General features: G+C 38.5%; 1 protein-coding gene across 1 annotated transcript in view; it reads left to right on the plus strand.

Moving 5' to 3' along the window:
• Nucleotides 1–20,000, plus strand: part of LOC122801228 (mucin-like protein) — a 471,963-nt gene that overhangs the window by 438,436 nt on the left and 13,527 nt on the right. The window contains exons 20-21 of the mRNA XM_044070781.1: nt 11,155–11,271; nt 15,507–15,770. Coding sequence (XP_043926716.1) covers nt 11,155–11,271; nt 15,507–15,770 — 381 coding nt within the window. The remainder of the gene's footprint in view (nt 1–11,154; nt 11,272–15,506; nt 15,771–20,000) is intronic.

Below are 20,000 nucleotides of genomic sequence, written 5' to 3' on the forward strand. Positions count from 1 at the left end.
GTATTACCCAGATGATGTGAGTTCAGCTAGTGACTGGGAGGAAGGGCAGTCACATACTGGGCTGGTAACTGACTTTGCATGTTACCATTAGCCCTTGGAGGAAGGAAGGAAGGTAATGCAGTGTGTGGCCTGTGGGGTGGACATTAAGTTCCCCTGGTCAACACTGAGCAAACGCATGCACTTATAAAGGCATTGTGGACATAGTGATGATACACTTCACTTGTTCCCTCTGTCTAGGTGGTTAGGATAAGACTAATCAAAGAAATACTCCATCATAGCTGATTGAATGATGACACCCACTCTGTCAGCTTTCTGCTTGACTCCAGATGAAACCCTGGAATGGAAGACCAAATGGATACTGTCTGTTAGATTGGGGCTTGGTGGTCAGCAGACATGAGGACAAATATAACCTAGAAAAAAAAAGCATAAAGAAGTATAGCTACCTTGATCTGCTGATGCCCAGTCAAAGAACTACAAGAGGTTTCACTAACAAGTCTCCTTGGCAATGAAGCTTTACTTGCCTGGGTGCTGAACTCACTATCCTTTATAAAAGCCCCAGAGCCCCAAGCCTTTTCTTCAGGACACTTGCCATCACCTTTCTCTGTCAATTATCTACTAACCCAGAGCTGTTGGACATGCTCCACGTAAAGAAATCTAGGGACCTAAACCTTGTCACCACTATAAAGAGAACATGCTGGAGGGATAGATTCCTGTCCCAGAGACTTCCCATACTCTGGAACAAACTACCTATCTATATCAAACAAAGCTCCTCAATAGCACTCTTCAAGAAAAATCTTGATGATTGGATGGGAGATAGGAAATTCACCCCGGGGATCACTTCTTTGGCTCTGCTTGACAGGGGCACAGGAAAATAATTTTCTTGGGTGGCAAAAGCCAGGGTACTGTTTGGCTAGTCTTATATAAGCCCTAGGGCCAATAGCCTAGTACCTACCTATGAACCTATGAACCAGCCTTTAGTTCCCTGGAATGATTCTAGTATTCCATCCACAGATAAGGGAGCAATTAAGGCTGATATCCAGAATTATACTTCCCCAAGGCCAAAAAGCTACTAAATATTTCTGTAAAGAGTCTGCAAAAGCACTTGTCAAGTCTTTTTTAATACTCTGATCATTATCTTATTTGGGCCTTGTGATTTTTTTTAGACATGTACCCCAGCCAGTCTCATTTCTTCCATCTCCTTCTCTATCAATCTATCAGTCTGTCTCTTCCAAGTCTTTTATTTCCCCTCCCAAATGAGTAGACCCTCATCCTTTTTGCATTGTAAATACTGAAACATAGAACTCATTCAGTTCTTCCACTACACTTGGGTCATCTTTGACGTCCCTTCTGATTCTATCTTTTTTCAGCCTGTTTAGTTCAATATCCCTTTTTCTTTCTTATATGTACAGGAATAATTATTTTCTTTCCCTTCTTACTTCCTGGGTTAATTTCTTTTCTTTCTCATTCTTGGCATCCTTTAACATTTTAATCACCTTCCTTCCTGCCTCATAGAATTGTTTTTTATAGTCATTGTTCTAAGTCATTTATGCCCTCCTTGCTTAGTCACTTAATTCACTGACCAAGCCTTCTTTTCTTTCTTGTAAATAGATTTCTATTCATGGTTGTTAGGATAATGTATGAATTTAGTGTTAGATTCTTTGTCCAATCTCCCATGTCCTGTTCCTCTGGTCATAACTTGCAACCTCTTAACTCTAGATTCAGGGACAATGCCAGGAATAACCAGGAACAATAAGGGATGCCTTTTAAAATATTAGTACTGTTAACTTTAGAAGCTAATAGAATAAGAAAATGTGAATTAACACACATTTTCTGAAGTAAAAGAAGATTATAACTGAAATTATTCCACCACCTTTTCTCCAAAAATTGTGAGTTTTAGGAAACATAGAGCAAAATCCTGAGCCACATTCAGGAATGTCCCTGATAATCAGGGACAATTGAAGAGGTATGCCTCTAGTTCCTTTCATGCATTCAACCCCAGGTGCATGTAGTCTGTCTTTTGGTAATGTTCCAGTCATTTGGGTCTCCCCTTTAATGTAAAGTTTCTGTACTGTGACTGGTATGGACTATGTCTAGCACATTGTTTTTTCTGATGCCACAGCAACATAAAAACACATCCTGACTGGTATCTCTTTCCTTTCTTTTCTGGTTGTAAGAAGTGATCAGTCTATAACTGGGAATTTATTTTCTCCCCATCAATAACATCATATTTTTCTGGCCTGAGCTGCTTAGTCTTTGCGCTGTCTGAACCTTTCATCCACTGATATAGCCAAAGGGTAGCCAAACATGTCTACTTAGTAGTTTTTACCACTGCCTAGGTACAGTTTGACAGCCAGCATCGAGTCATAGGTCATTAATAGGCAGTTGATTGGGCAGAGTGTAGACTAGTAGCATCTTTACTGTTTTTACAACACACACTCTCTGTATCTCTCTCTATCCTTCTTCACTTCTTCTTCCTTTTCTATTACTTTACAGGCTATTCCAGCCATTAAAGAAATCACTGTTAAACCTTTATTCCTGCATAAATAATTGCATGCTAGTTTTCAAGGCCTCCTTTGGCTACCATCCCTGCCTCCTTACTAGTCTTATTTAGAGTTAGTCACTACACTGCCCTCACTGGCCTTACAGTCCTCATTATCAATTACCTCTATATCTAATGGCATTGATAACAGAGATAGCATCCTCTCACCATTATCTATATCATTTCACTTATCACAGCCATATTCTCTGTGGGAAGAAACTGTGATTATAATCACTCTCTTTTCTAAATGTCCAAAAGCAAAGGTTTTACCAGGTACCAAAAAGAACTAAGAATCAAAACCAAAAGTACCCAGGGAAAGTCCAAGGCAGCACTGGTATCCACAAACTTTAATCCAGCCATGTAAAACACAGTACACTCATGAACGCATGCACTGTATTAAATAGCATTTTCATCAAGGTTCCATAGACTTCATCAGATGCAGAACTCCAACAAGCACAATTGACCTAAACTGATCATTGATGGCCGTGGGTATGCGTGCTTTAGGTCGATTGTGTTTGTTGTAGTTCTGCATCTGATGAAGTCTATGGAACCTTAACGAAAATGCTATTCAATATAGTGTATGTGTTTATGAGTGTACTGTGTTTTATGTGGTTGGATACCAATTCTGGCATGGACTTTCCCTGGCTACTTTTGGTTTTGACTCTTTTTCTAAATGCTAAATTATTTTCTGAGTCCTGAGTATTGACTTCTACTACATAATTGGTTTCAAAAACACAAAGAGTTGAAAAGCATTATATTTTTGATATCACTGAAATACTGGTAGCATTATTTGAGCATCTAATATGCACATACTATATCTCATCCATGTTGATGTTCATCATATTAATTACTGCTGCAGTAACCTTAACCTTAGCAATATGGATTATATCCTACATAGGAAATAACAGCTGGCCACCTTCAAAAGTTTCAGGGCACCTTCCATATGCCCAGAGCATCAGACAGCTCAAGCTGAGCTGACTAAAAAGACAGGTCTTTGTGCCAAGCCCTTCAGAGCTTTCCTGCCATCAAAGAGTATGCTCCTCTGAGGCTTTTGAGAATCAACGGTCATCTTATGCCGCTCCTTTGCTGGGCAGATACGTTTCCTTTAGGGACAAAACTTATCTTTTAAACAACTGTTTGTTTAATAATACCTTCCTCTTCAGAAAAGTTATTGTTAAGCTAGAAGTGTGTATTTTAATGGACTGTTATGAGACTGTATTGTACTGTTAAATGAGACTTCTATTTTTTCCTCTCAGTTTAAAAGTTTTTTAAAGTAATTGAAAACCAATATTCTGCAGAAAAATTTTATTTATTTTACTTGCTGGGACTGGTGAAGTGTTTTAAAGTGCTTTTTACTGGGTTTGTATGTGAAAATAGTGACTTTTGAAGACTGTTAAGTTTTACTGGCTTTTGCTGCTTATTTTCCTTGAGAATAAAAGACCATTTTCAGCTTTAACATGGAACAAATTGTTGGTCCCGTGGTTGGTACTTCTTCCAGACACAAAAAGAAAAAGTTAAACAAATAACCTTTGCCACCATAGCTGGCTAGCAATTTGCTTCAGCCACAGAAGGGTGACTGTGCTGTGGCCATTAGTTGTACCTCAGACCATTCATGTTTTGCCTCACATCCCTCAGGTGTATCACCTACAACCACTATGGATCGAGGGTAGCCATGTCCTCTGTGGCTGTTGGGTTCCCCTTGGTGGGCAAGGGGAACCACTCTTGCTGGTCCTAGGAGATGAAACAGGGAAGGCTTTTGTTGTGCCCAGATGGGGAAGCTGCTGCTGACATTGATTAGTTAATTTATTGCTTTCGTTTACTGGCAAAGTCTGAGAAAATCTGACTGGGTACATGTCCCATTTTCAGTAGAGGCCTGGGGAGAAAAACTCCATTTTACAGAATCAACAGAAGGCAGTTATACAATATTTACATAATAAATGTACATACATGCATGGAATAATGATATGACAATTAATAAAAAACAATAAATGTACATACATAGAATAGTAAATGAACATACATAAAATAGTAATGATATGACAGTTAATGAAAACATGACTGTTAAAGTACGAATACAGTAAATACAAGTTAATATCAAGCTCATAACAGTCTACTTATTTTCAAATGGAATCAGCTGTGAACAGATATTGAGGAGGAGACAGTGAAGTAATTATGAAGGAGTATTAAGTAGGGCCAGGTAAAAGGGAGGTAAAGATAGCAGTGGAGAGGGGTAAATGATAGTCAGATAGTTAGAGATTTGAAAGAGTTGCTGTATTATAGCCAGTTACATAAAAGGATGGTGACAGTAAGGCTTTGGAGATTATCCAGGAAAATCGTGTGTCCATAGCTGGTAACTAAGTAGGTTCTTATTGTATTGTTAGTGAGAAGGAGTTCCAGGATTTAGTGAGGTGATGGGAGAGTAGTGATTTGTCAGCAGAATTTTTTGGGTTTGGATACATGTAATAGATATTTGTTTGATGAGCATAGTGGCCAGGAAGGGTTATGTATTCTCTTGGTTTAATTTCTCCAAGGCTTTTGGGTTTATGTATTATATGAGATTGGAGATGGATGGACAGTTGTTTGATTTATACACAATGTTATAGATTTTTGGAAGTTATGAGTAGGTTAGATATGGTGGGAATTTCAGGCACTGCAATTCACTTAGGGTGGCACAGTGGCGGGTTCTATGTGGAAGGTTGGCGGCGAACCCTGCTATTTTGTAGTAACATTGCCAAATGTTTGTTTAGCGAGGTCACTTGTATGTTATTAAGGCTGGGTGTAAAATATGTTACAGTAGGCAAGAAGAGAGAAGAGGCAGTGTGTTTTCTTATAGTGTCTGAGAGGAAGGGTTTGGCTCTATAGAGAAAATGTAGTTTTCGGAGTAATTTTTAACTATATTTTCGATATATGTGTCATTTTATGTTTTATTTAGGTTTTCATCTTCACAGATGCCTAACAGTTTAGTATGTGTGACAAGTTTGATTTTTGTTTTATTGGATGAGGTAACAGAGAAGGAGGTTTTGTTGATTGTAAGCTGTTTGGGAGTAGATAGGATTAGTTGGCAAATATTTGCTTGGGTTTAGGAATAGCTGGGCAGTTGCTAGTCAGGTTTCTATAGAACAGAAGGATTCCTAGGTAAGTTCTTGTTGTCTGTTGATATTCTTTGCAATACAGATAACTGTGGCATCATCTGCATACTTCACTAGGGATGCAGTTTTACTGCTTTTATGTTGGTCACTGATGAAGATGTTAAAGAGGATGCGTCCCAAGACTGAACTTTGTGGTACACCAGCTGGGTCAGGGAGGAAGGATGAGATGTTTTGCCACTTGACAACTTGAGCTCTAATTTGGAGGGAGCTAAGGTGCCATGATATAGCAGTGGTGTCAAGTCCTAGATTATGAAGTTTGTGTAGGGGAATAGTGTGAGAAACCATATCAAAGGCCTTGGATAAATCAAGAAAGAGGCAGACACTAGGTTTCCCTCATTCCTATTTGTGTTTACTGTATCGATGAAACTAAGTAAAGCAGTAGAGGTTCTGTGGTGGGGATGGTTACCACGCTGAAATAAACAGAGAAGGTTATATTGTGTGAGGTAATGTCAGACTTGTGACTGAATGTATTTTTTAAGTATTCTTGATAAGGAGAGAAAGGATGGCAATGGGCCTGTAATTGGAGATTTCAACTGTATGCCATCCTTTGTGGACAGGAAGAATGTGGCTTGTTCTAGTGGGTAGGGACACATGGTTCTCTGATGGGGTGATTTATTAGAACTGAGATGGGGTAGTCTATTGCTTCTCCAGCCATATTAAGGTATTTTCCTGGTAGGCTGGCAGGGGCTAAGGTGGTGGGTTTCAATTTAAATAATGGCTTTTTTAGGTAAGTAGTGGGAACTGGTTGGAAGTAGAGGTTATGAAGAGGAATGGTAGGTCATTCTGTTGTCCGGTTGTTGGAATTAGGGGGAATTTTGTAGTTGTGATGAGACTGAATGACTGGAATGAGAGTTAAAAGCACCATCATAGTTGGTAGAGTTATTGTTAGTGTTAGGTGTAGGAGATGGTTGAGTTGTGCAGCTGGGACTGAGCAGCTGTTGCAGGTCGATATAGTACATTTTTATCTAACTTTGAGTTTTAATTTGGTTTCTGAGTCCTCTGAATTTTTTGGGATTTGTTAAGTGTTTTATTGGATGCCCACACATGCCAGGCTCTATCTCCAAGTCTCATAAGGTGTTTTTGCATTTCAAGACAATCAGTGAGCAGTTTTGGTGCTGACTGTCTTTTTTTCTAAGTGGAGCAATTCCATTTAGGATGTTCAAGAAAGCAGAATTAAAAAGTGCTACTGCATCTAGTGCAATGTAGTTTAGAGCATTCCAGTTATATAGTTTTAGACAGGAGATAAAGAAATCTTTGTTAAAATGTGTGAAATTATGCTGAAATGTGTCTGCTTTAAATATTACTTTGCTGTTTTATTACACAGGCAGGGAGATGATCACTAGGGGTATCTAGAGGAAAACTTGAAGTAAATATTTTGAGACATAGAGGTACGAATCCAGTCAATTAATGTTCTCTTAGTGTTGTTTTTACTATAATGGATAGGAGTGATGATTAACTGTGAGATATTATAGAGATTTATTGATTGGTTAGGTGAGTTCGAGGAGGGAGAAAGTCAATATTAAGATCACCCAGTATGGAGTTTTCTTGGGATATATTGAGGAGACACAGTGCCAAAGAAAGAAAATGCTTAGAGACCAGTTCTGGGTCTTTCTTTCCTAGACATGTTTGTGGCAGTGCCCATATGCAAAATGATGCCACTTTATAACCTGTTGCCTTTTGTTCCTAATTAGTTTCCTGGTAACATTGGAGACAGAAGATGCTTAGCATTACATCCCTACTCACTACTCATTCAGATGTCATGTGTTTCTTAAGGCTTTTTTGTGTCTGCATCATATTATCAGTCCTTTGGTCTATCCACTGCACCAAGAGTGTTCACCTAGTGTCTAGTTCTAGTTATAGATCATTGAAGGATACAGGTTATCCAAATGTTTCCATATTTAGATAACTTGTTTGTCTTCACAGAGCTTTTTACAAAGTGTCAAGAATCTCTCACTTGACTGAGAGATCTCTTACATAGATGGGATTCCAAGAGAACAGTGAAAAATCTTTTTTGACTACTTCATACAGGATTGTGTTTCTGGTGTGTCAGCTGGACACCTCAGTTCAAACAGATTTTCTACCAAGGGAAAAATAAATCTATATCTAGATCTATGTCTAGGGCTTTCCACTCAGACTTCAGTCACTGTGAGGGAATACCTCAAGACTTTAGGTCTTATGGCATCTATGATTCTCATCATACCCCTGGCAAGACTCCAGATGAGAAAGAAGCAATGGTAGCTGAAGTCGTTTTTGGTCCCAGCACAAATATCCTTTGTCTATCCAAATCCCAGTACTGGGGTTTGTCTGAAGAGAAAAAAAAACTTGGTGTACAAAGCAAAAATACCTAAATTGAGTCTCTCCTTCTTAGTCCCTGTTCTAAAGTAGTCAGTCACCCACCATAGACACCTCAGACTTTGCTTTAAGGAATATTTTCAGGGCTGGTAAAAGTACAAGGTATGTAGGATACCAATGACAAGATGCAAGAAATATAAAAAGTTGCTTGCCGTCATCAATGCACTCAACACTCTGAATCATCTTGGGTCCCTGGGACCACTTCAAGTTGTTACAGAGAAAATCACAGTCATATGGTACATTAGCAAACAAGGGGGAGCCAAGTCATACCCCCTGTGTAGACTTGCCATGCTAGCTTGGGATGTAGCTTCACAGCGCAGTCTCACTCTATAGGCATTCTACATTCCATCAGGGAAACACTGTGTGGCAGACAAGCTGAGCAGGACAAGGGCAGACCCTCACGAATGTCAGCTAGATCAGTTGGCATTCCAAGTTTTAATTCATCTGTGGAGAGTCCCTCAAGGAGACCTATTGGTCCCCTCTCTGAGCAGACAACAAGATTCAGCACCAGGATTCCATGCAAGAAGGCCTGGAAGACAGATGCCTTTTCTTTTCTTTTTTCTTTTCTTTTCCTTGGACAAAAATGTTTATGTATGGTTTTCCACCACTTCCACTGATATTGAGGGTATGTCTAAAGATTCAGAAGGAAACCCCCAAGACAATTATTGTGAATCACTTCTGTCCCAGACAACAGTGTTTCTACCTTTTTTGGAAATGGCCAGGAGCAATTAACCCAAACTTCCTCACAGAATTGATCTACTCAAACAAGAACAGGGGTGTTTACCCTGACCCCAATCAACTCCATTTGACTGCCTGGATGATAGTGTTTTAATTCCCTTTAGACACCTGTTTACTGAGGATGAGCAGCAGATACTAATGGAGGTAAGAAAGCCTGCTACTAGAAAATCATATAGTAGTAAATGGAAAAGGCTTTCTATTTGTTGCCAGCAACATAGCCAGCATCCATTCAGGGCTAGCTGTTCTTTGGTTTTATAATATTTTCTTGAGTTATTATCCTATGACCTTTCTTACTCCTCTGTAAAGCTTCATTTATCTTCCATTTCAGCATGTCTATCTACTGGTCTTCCTCCTTCAATGTAGTTTGACATCAAAATATTTTTGAAAGGCATTTTGCATAAGAGGCCTCCAAGAAAACCAGTAGCCCCTCCTTGGGATTTTAATTTTATGCTAGGGAGGCTAATACTTGCTCCATTTGAATCAGCTAACCTTACTGACTTGAGGTTCTTAACATGGAAAACAGTTTACTGATCGCTCTCACCTCTGCAAAAAAGACTATCTGAGTTTTAAGCTCTTATGGTAAATAAGCCTTATCTAATTTTCCACAGAGACACGGTTTGTTTCAGAACAAATCCTTCTTTTATGCCTAAAGTGGTATCCAAGTTTACTTTAACCCAATCTATCCATCTGCTCATTTTCTTCCCTGAACCTAAAAATGAGGTAGAATGATATTTCATACCTTGGATGTCTGCAGACAACTCAGGTACTATCTTGAGAGAACTAAATTTTCAAGATCTTCAGATCAATAATTCATTTCTTGTAAAGGTAAGAAGAAGGGACCACCTGTTTCAAAACAGACAATTTCCAAATGGTTGTCTAAGGCTATTGCCTCTTGATATACTCAACATAATAAAATTATTCCAGGCAGGGGGAAAGGCCCCCACTCTACTTGGGCCTTGGCTTCATCTATAGCTTTTTGGGGCAGGTTGGATTCTAGAAGTATTTTGTAAGCTACAGTTTGGTCCTCTGTATATACTTTCACAAAGCACCATAAGCTTGACTCCTCTAGATCAAGATCAGACTTAGCTAGGACCATTCTTCAGGGAGCTTCTGGACTCTTCTCTTTCCACCTCCCAAATGTAGTAAGGTGGGGTAATCTACCCATATAGCTAAGGCTACTGTAGCAGTTATCAGTATGATGAAATATAGTGTCATAGCTCTCAACCAATTAGGAACAAATCCTGACAGAATCAGGGAAAAATCCAGAAATAATCAGGGACAATCAGGAACACTTTTAAAATATTAGTATTATTAACATGAGACCTTGACAGAATAAGAGAATGTGAATTAATTTACATTTTATGAAGTAAAATAAATCTATAACTCTTAATAATTGTCAATATTTATTAAGTGTAATTCAACACCTTTTCTCCAAATGTCAACATTTTTAGGAAGGATTAAGAGGGACAGGGCTAAAATTTGAGTTGACATCTGGGACAGTTGATAAGTATGTATAGTGCTGTTGTATAAGTAAACTTATCACAATAGTAGATATTTGAATGATCAGTGCTGAAGTAGTCACTCCCTCCTTCCATCCCTTTGTTTTTTGCACATTTATTTTTTGTTATTCCTAGCAATGGCCTTTCAGCACTCATTACCCCTCTGTCTGTCAACATGAAAGTTCTGAGGGGCTTGTGGAGGGTACCCTGAAGCTTTGGAAGCTAGCCGGCTATTATATCCTTAGCAGGATATAATTCATATAGCTAAGGCTACTGCAGCAGTAAACATTCAAACATCTAGTGTCATGGTAAGTTTAATTACATGGCTATACTACCCTATGCCACTGTGTCTGCCACTGCTTAACCTGGAAAGAAAAAAAGGTTTGCTGTTTTTTTCTTACTTTTCAATTTCTGCAGCCAAAACTATATTTCACTTCTGCATAAATGACTTTATTTCACAATACTATATACTGAGCAGATAAGTGAATTCATTGTAATATATAACCACAGCACAGTGTATAATATGTTGATGTTTTTTGGTGGTAGAAACAATGTTTTGAAATAAGAGACTATAGATTTTTATAAAGTAAATATAGTATTTGTGGTGATTTTTCATATGTTTATTAAAATTAGCATTCAATTATTGCAAAAGACTATAAAGACCATGGACACACAGCTGATACTTCCATAATTATTTGCTCAACATCTGTTTTCCATTCAGCACTGTTCCAATATGTAGTACTATAAATTTGTATTCCAGATTTTGTCCTAATGTAGCCTTCTCCAGATCTGACTGAAATACGTAATAAAAACATACCTATCGTCATAAAAGAACTAGTAAGGATAATGAAATATAAAAATTGTGTTTGCTTTGCAGGTGTATTTAATGGTGATCCAACTGATGATTTCTTAACTGCAAATGGAACACATCTACCTTATGATGGAAAAAACCTACCAAATGAATCACAGATATACTATGAATTTGGCGAGACATGTAAGAGATCTAAATTATTTTGTAATTATAATACATGTTATATCAAATTTCATTTATGAAATAAATGTCATTGCTACAGTACACTACTTTTAACACTTTTTTTTTAAATTTCCCAACATGGCTTAATTTTACAACTGAAGTTATGGTTCTGAAGACATGCCTAGAAGAAGATGGTGGGGGCCACACTGGGGAGACAGCAGATGAGAGTAACTGATTCCTAGCCGAGGGAGCTCTATACTGCAAAGTGTGAGTGAGAGGTTGAGTATGAGTAAGAAATTATGCATGCATTTACTAATGCAGCACCCAAACTGGAGCTCACAGGGGATACCAATGGCTGGGAGGGGATAGGTCACATTCCTTGGCAGCAATATTTTGGTGTACCATTGTCCTTGATCCCCTCACTGGCCCTGGATTGTCATTGGGTTGAGCTCTTCGGTGGCTAATGCAGGACCAGTAGACCCAATGAATGAGGAGAGGGGCAGATATCAGCTTATAGTCAGCTGCTGGGAGAAGATATGTGGAGAATATGAGTTTGAAATACGAGATGTCCATGCATCGCAATACACTAGTATATTGCACAGTTAACACAGGATTCATTTTACAGCATCTAAATCTTAGAGATGAATTGACTGTAGTCAGAAATGGTGTCACATAGCTAAGTGATATATTGAGATACCATTCCTGCTCTCAGCTGCAGCTTAAAAATCAAATGCCTATTCAGCATGTCCTTTATTAACATCTTTATTGAATCCCATTTTAGACAAATAAATAGGTACAAATACATTAATAGAAGAGAAAACAAAGTATAATTGCAAAAAATAAATGAGTGTATGCCTTCTAACCCTCCTTGACTTCTCAGGATATGTGCCATTAATATTTTAAGTGTTTGAATGGTGTGATTGTTTAAAATCTGCTGATACAAGTCTATATCCCTCCTTAAAATTTATCTGCACAGTTTCATAATAAATAAAGGCCTACGCAAGTGTGTGTGTGTGTGTGTGTGTGTGTGTGTGTGTGTGTGTGTGTGTGTGTGTGTGTGTGTGTGTGTGTGTGTGCGCACTCGCGCGTGTGTGTGTGTGTGTGTGCACACTCGCGTGTGTGTGTGTGTGTGTGTGTGTGTGTGTGTGTGTGTGTGTGTGTGTGTGTGTGCACTCGCAGACATCTGTGTGTGTCTGTGTGTGTGTGTGAGAGAGACAGAGGGGGGGGGCATCCACATCCATATGTGAATATTGCATTTCTATCTGCACGTGTGTGGTCGTATTTCCATTTCATCTGCATTCATATTTGTGTCTGCATCAAAGTCTGCATTACTTTTCACCCCCTAAATAGTAAATGCATGAACTATCAGATCTTTTGCCGCACTTTAAAAAGGCTACTAAGTAATATCATCACAAGAAATGTTCCTCATTTCCCCCTATTATAGAAACTCTGCGTAGTGCCTAACCAGTCTCAGCAAAAGACTGACTATATGAAATTACACTAAATTCGCCTATGGCCTTAGATTGTTATGAAGGAAGTGGACAGGAATGTTTAGAAATACTAGCAAAAGAAGCTGAAAGGGACAAAAATACAGGGGAGATATTTTCATTTTCTAAGTCAAATTATCACTGTATGTGTTAGTGAAATGAATCTATTTTCCCAACAAGCATGTTGGCATCATAACATATCTAAGTGTGTTTGCTAGGTTATATTCTGACAACCAGTATAGTCTCTTCCACATTCATGGTGTCAGCAGCTCAGTATCATCATGTTGAACTGCTTTTCGGTACATCAGAATGTTCTGTATTGAAATAGATGGGCAGTAACATAAAACTGAACATGTTTATAAATGTTTTATTGGATTTTTCCGCATTCATTCACCTGACTGTGGGTCTTGAACAAAGATTATCATGGGCTTGCGTATCACTCAACAGAGTCAAAGCAAATCATACTGTCTCATCTGCATAGTTTTGAGACTACAGCAGAATTTTCCTTGTTGGCAGATTCATACCAGAGGTCTGTTCACAGCAAGGTATCTTCTAATGCTTTCAAGCCCCATATCTGCTAAGTTATCTATAGTACATATATGGCCTGATTCTTGATTAGCATTTTCTAAAACTGTTTCTTTCTTAATCTGAGTTTGGACATTTTTCTTTGCTGATCAAGTACAGCTTATTAAATAATCTTCAGTGTCATTATATAACCACCTTTCACATATGTTTGATTAAGCAAATATTGTCTCTTGCTGAATGTGATGTGTTATTTATACAGGAACTCAGAACTCACTAGAGTGAGTCCAAAACATTTAAACTGAATGGCTGAAAGATGAGACTTGAATATTCCAAGTCCACAATGCCATTTCTCTGAATATTCTGTTTTCTCTGAGGTATGGTAATCATGGAGGTGGTATATATAAGTTCTGGGGGTGTGGGAGGTGCAAGGGGGTTGCTACACCTGCAAAAAGAAGTTTCAAGGAGAACAACGATTTTTGAGATTCACTTTTCTCCAGGTTTTTAGTCCTTTTTCTTTTCAGTTTTTTGGCATTTGGTATTTTGAGTGCTGATATTTCAATAAGAGCTATTTATTCATTATTTTGATATTGTGACATGCCTGTGCTAGAACCCCGAAAATAAACACTGACTAATTGTTTTCGTTGTAAAAGGTTTAAAACCACTCTGATTATATTGCTCCAGAAACTGGAGCTTTCATGCTGGTGCTGTGAGAGTTTGTGTCTGTAGTACCAGTGACATGCTTTCAGTAAGCAGTCCATGTGCAAGATTCAACTGTGGAGGAAGGATTAGATGTCTGATGGACAGATCTCTTCTCTCAAAGAAAAAGAGTGCATGACTTTTCTGCTGCCTATCTTCCAATGACTAGAAATGTGAAGGCTTGCAAGTAGGGTGTGTAGGCAAAGAACTATATCTTTAGTATGTATGCAAAGGTCAATATCCTAAGTGTGCAGGGGATCAATATCTTTAGTGTGTAGGCAAAGGTCAGTATCCTTAACAGGTGTGAATGTCACTGGTTGTACGTCATCATCAATCAGCAGAGAGGAAATGATTAGATACAGCAAACAACAAATGATTGTACTTTTGGTGTGAGAGCCTTTGGTTTTCTGCCATATAGCCCTTAGCCTTTGAAGGAATAAATGGCCACCTTCTGGAGAGAACCAGACAGCCTAAAGTCTGTTGTTGTGCAAGGAACTAATAGCACACTTTTTAAAAATGAATTCTTTGAAACTGAAAAGTAAGTTTTACCCTGAATACCTGTCATTCTATATTCTATATTGTTTCAGGCAGGAAATCATTCCACTAAGTATATCTGCAGAGATAAGTTTATGTAACAATGTTTCTACCAGTGTTACATCTTGTTATAGTCTTAAATGAAATAAATATTTCCATTATCACAAGAACAGGACTGAGGTTTGATTAATTGCAACATTTTCTTTATCCCGACAGTAACATTAACTGAAGATTCCTAAAAATGCTCACTTGTCTTCAGCTATAGGCCAGTCTGGCATGTGTAGAAGATTTTAGATTCCCTTCCGCATAATTCTAAGAACAACCTGCATGCAAATCAGTAATACATTAACTAAATGTATATAGTTCTTCCATAGCTTTAACTGCCAGTTGTTTTCAATGGTGACTGTATGCTGTTTTTATCACTTATGCTTTACACGAAGACTGTCATCACATATACTGATCGATTTATTTTCATTAGTAACTGGTAGATGCAATCTGAGAGCAACACATTTAGCAGCTTCACTTATAGCTATCATCAAGTGCATGATTTCATTTCTGACAGTTTTGGATTTGGGTAACATTTTCTACCACCTGTCTTTCATTCATTAACTGGGTAATACCATAAATTATTACCAGAGTGCATATATTATAGCATTTCTCCATTAGAGGACCTTATAACATTGTTTTCCTGCTCCAGTGTCAACTTAGCAATAGATTGCTTAAAGGCCTTCTTATTTTGCTACATACGATATGTGTTCCTGGGTTACTAAAGTTACATATTAGCTTAAAAGTAAGAACAACTATTCAGTTTTGTAAGTGTGCCATTCTTTAGAAATGTTTTCAAGGTTGCCTGAATACTTCTCCCAGCAAATTCTAAGTTAACCATGAAACAGCTTGATTAGCAACAGGTGCTTGTCATCAGTTTTTGTGTTTCTATAATAAAACTAATAGGACTTAAAAAACAAAATCAGAAGAGTGTGAAACTGTTTAATAAATATGATTTTTTTTCCATAGGGAGAACTACACAAAATAACAGTGTTTTCACATACAACTCCAGCAATGGGGAGTCATGGTACACCTATAATAACCAAAGCTTTGTGCCTAAATTTTATGAGGACCTGAAAAGAACTTCAGATCCAGCCAAAATCCAAAAAGCAAATGAGACATGCAGTGGAAATGATGACTGCATTTTTGACATTTTAAGCACAGACGACTTTGCATTTGGAGCAGCCACTTTGAAGAGTGTTACTAGTTTTATACAGCAGAACAGCACCGTATGTAAGTATTACAGGTCTTTTAAAGAGCTTTATCATATTTTAACAGATTTGATAAAGAGGAAGGAGGGTTGGCATTTAAAGGTGGGAGAAAGATAAATTCTAGGTTATAACTCTAAAAGAATCAATATTATCAACCAGAATCAGTATCATCTACACACTGTTTTTTGGCAAATGTTGTCAGGTAAGATAGACCAGTTGGAGAAACTAACAAGGTAAAAGTAAAGTATCTTTAAATGCCAGCCATTATCTTTAGTTATAAGCAGATTGGGAACTAATTAGAAGATCAATATGAACTGAATTTGAATTCATATATTTAAGCCATTGTGTTGCTGGTTGAAATGTTATAACAAAGGCAGCCCGTCTTGGGGGCATGGCCTTACAACCAGCTACTTCTCTGGCTGATCATAGTCCTGCCATGAAGGTGTTAGCTTCTCCCATACTCTCCCTTCTATTAGTCCTCTTACTGTTCTGACTGGGATCCTCTGCATCTCCGGGGAACATTTTGAATGCCATGCTGTACTGAATTGTTTCATTCTACACAGGCTCCTCTTCATTGATCATTCGATTTGTATCATCATGTCCAAGTCGCCCAGCCATTAAACATTCACCCATATCCTGTTCATTTACTCCTTCTTGGCACCCTCTCATATTTTCACTCTGTAGTACTTCCTGGCTGCTCATGGCTGCTGTCTTCATTTCATTTCACAAACACAGACACACAGATACACACACAGACACACACACGCACGCGCGCACACATATATGCATATAACATTCACAATGAAAATAGTGAAACCCAGAAGGATGACAAATGTAAATTAAACAAATTAAATGCAGTGCCACACAGGTGAACTCCCTCTGCACAAAACCAAATTGGATCTCTATCCACAAGTTCATAATGTCCCAGAACGGAGAACCCTAGTGATGGGGCTGCACTGGCTACTCTGTAATTGATAAACTTTCACTTCACCTCTAAAGCAGTTGGTTTCAGGGCTCTGCTCCAAATTAAACTCAGGACTGTGGATAACAATATGAGCTATGTATTAGGAAGCTGTGGTAAAACCATCATTGGAGTTCTGAAAATTTTAGATATTAATTGCAGATTTGATACCCAGCCAGTATTGTTTCTCCCCAGGTGAATTAACAAAATCTTTGTCTGGCCAATCGGTTGAATGATACAGGGCAATATTAAAGCCAGATATTCCTAGGGCATTTCTAGAAAATCCCTCTAAATCACTTCACATGAAGCATGACTGAGGCTCAAATTCATACCATCTGGCCATACTTCTGTTCTCTTAGCCACTTGGACAATGCAATAATGACCACAGATTATAATGTGACTGTAACTTGAAAATGAAATGGACAAAATTTTACCCAGGGAAACCAGTGACTAACTTGAAAGTTAATGACCTTATATAAGTCAAAAATGCTCAGTAGGGCCATGTGACCATCCTTTTGAGGCCTTCCCATGATTGGCCGTCCCTTGCTATGTTCAAGGTCCTCCTGATCAGAAAGGATTGGAAAAAATTAAACCATGGTAAGTAAGCCTTGATTCATCAAGGCTCTGTCTAACAAACAATCTAAATTGTTTGGGATAATGGTCACCCCCAAAAGGAGCTTAAATAATAATTTCTCTAATGACAAACCATGACATAATCTGTGCAGGATACCTCCATAGCACAGGGCAAATTAACTGGCCTGAAGATCTGCCCAAAACTGCCTTGCGTCCTAAACCCTACTGACCAGTCTTAGACTTGGACATACATCTCTCCAACATAATGAAAACAGCAGCTCACTGACTCTGAAATCTCCTCAGTAAAGTCAATAAAGTAAGGTAGCCCAGACCACATATGTGTGGTAGCCTTAGAGCACAGCATGAGTACTGTTCACTGTAGTGTTTAACAGAGTCCTGCTGATGGGCCCCTGAAATCCCTTGATATGCCCCTTGCCCTTTCAAGGCCATTCAATAACTTACAATTCATCCAAGCCTTTAAGTAATCTGACAAGCTAGACAATTTTGCCTTCAAGCTGAGAGCTGATAAATGAGTCTGAGCAGTCTTGGCTGCTTCTTTCAACAGGCATCTAAACACTATATAACAGCTGATGGCAGAGAGAGATCAAATACTCTTATGGTATGATAAGCACTTACAAAAGATCCAAAATGATCACAATGCTGCCCTATAAACCTTTGTAGTACTGGCTACCCTGGTGTTGCAAACTAACTGCTTAATCACCATTTCCAGTCAACCACAGCTCCAGCAGTGTGTTGGTGTGATTCTTCTGTGCACCCAGTGCCATACTGCAAAATATGGATATCTGTAAATGAGAAAGGTTATCAGATAAACTACTGCAGTTTACAGGAATATGCTTAGAAGAAAATGATAGATTGATTTGAAGACTCTTCATGACTAACTACCTCAACAGGGATCAAAGTCATCTAGATCTGGATAACTTCTCAGCTAACAAATGAATTAGTGATAGATTATCTGAATGAAAAATGATTTTCTTGTCATTGAAATGATCCTGCTATACGAATGCTGCTACCCAGATAGACATCAATTCCATGAAGATCTTTCTTAAGTTCTGCTTTGCTCTCCAGGATGCTGGCCAATGTGCTGAAAAACAGTGACCAGTAAAGAAAGCCATTATTCTGAGGCCCCCAGGTGCATCAGTAAAGAAATGTGGAGCCTGCAATGAGACAGAGTTATTCTGCAATGGAGAAATTCCATTGTAGTATGAAAGGAAGAGGTGTCATAGGTAGAGGTTCTCCTGCATTCATCTAATAGGTCTTACTGTGTGGTGCTTCCGATGCCCACTTTTTAAAAGGTTGTTTCATAAACCTGGTAGATGCCCCTTTTTAAAAGATTGGCCCACAGAACTGGTAAATGTCCTTATTTAAAAGATTGGCCCATAGACCTGGAAAATGTTAAAAGATTGGCCCACAGACCTGGTAAATGCCCCTTTTTAAAAGACTGGCCCATTGTCCTGGTAAAAGCCCATTTTAAAAAGATTGGTCCATAGCCCTGGTAAATGCCTTCCTTGGTTCTACTGCCCCACATGCAAAAATGAGGAGATGAGGCAATTCCATGACAACTGTAATTCAAACTTTGCTAGCAGCTAAAAATCATGTGATTAATATCCTTCAAGGGAGCATTTTTGACTGGCTGCAAGCTAAAAGCAGAAGAAACCACAGTTCCTAAACATAAGAAGACCACTCATTTTTGTGGGCCGTCAATCTTATCTTCAACAAGGACCCCTCTTGCTGTTGACATAAGGCAGTGAAATGAACCATGAACTTCTCAGTACCACAATAATTGCTCCCCATGACTAAAAAAAAAATCATCCAAGTAATGCACTGCAGCATGCTGAGGTGTTCTTTACAACAAGCACCAATGTAGGGCTGGACTAATTTTTTTCACATGTGACACATACCACCATGGAGCCTGTGGACATAACCATGTTGAAATAAAATTAACCTTCAAAGTACATGCTCAGAAGAAACCAATTCTTCTCACAAAGTGGCCTTGATATCTACCTTCAACAAACAAGAATTGACAAGATGAGCTACCAAATCTTTTATTTGATCAAATCAGGATTGTGCATTGTATGTGTAGCCCCTGATGTACTACAGCCAGTACCAGACAAAATATTCCCCCCAAAGCTATCATCTACAGTAGCTAGCACTCTCTTTCATTACACTAACTGGCTAACTAGGCATAGAGAGTTGAAGGAGGTGAAAACTGGATGCAATTGCTGTGCTTAAGATGTCTTCACCCCTACCTGCTGGAGTAACCTGCTACACATTACTCAGATCAAACAGTTCTGCCCTCCTTTCTTTAGACAATGCATCTTTAGGTGATTGATGCTGCAAACTACCTTCTTCAAAAACAGTCTTAAAGAACCTCATCACCTTATAGGGTAACTAATGCTGTTCTACAGCAGGGGTGACCAGCTGCTCTGCTGGTCACACTTTTGCTGCCCTTCTGCATGGTCAGTGTCTTGAATTCTTTACTGCAGGCTCCATCTCCTTGACCTCTGTCATATCTATCTATCTATCTATCTATATATATATATATATATATATATATATATATATATGTATATATCTTTAAAATGTTGACTGTACACAGTTAAACGGCCACACCACTGAAACGTTTCCACGAAACCAGTACGGCCAAAACATCACAAACTTGAAAAAACATCGAACATCAACATTTCTGAAAATGCCACA

This window comes from Protopterus annectens, chromosome 4.part1, assembly GCF_019279795.1.
Source record: "Protopterus annectens isolate FY-2018-M chromosome 4.part1, PAN1.0, whole genome shotgun sequence".
Taxonomy (NCBI): Eukaryota; Metazoa; Chordata; order Ceratodontiformes; family Protopteridae; genus Protopterus; species Protopterus annectens.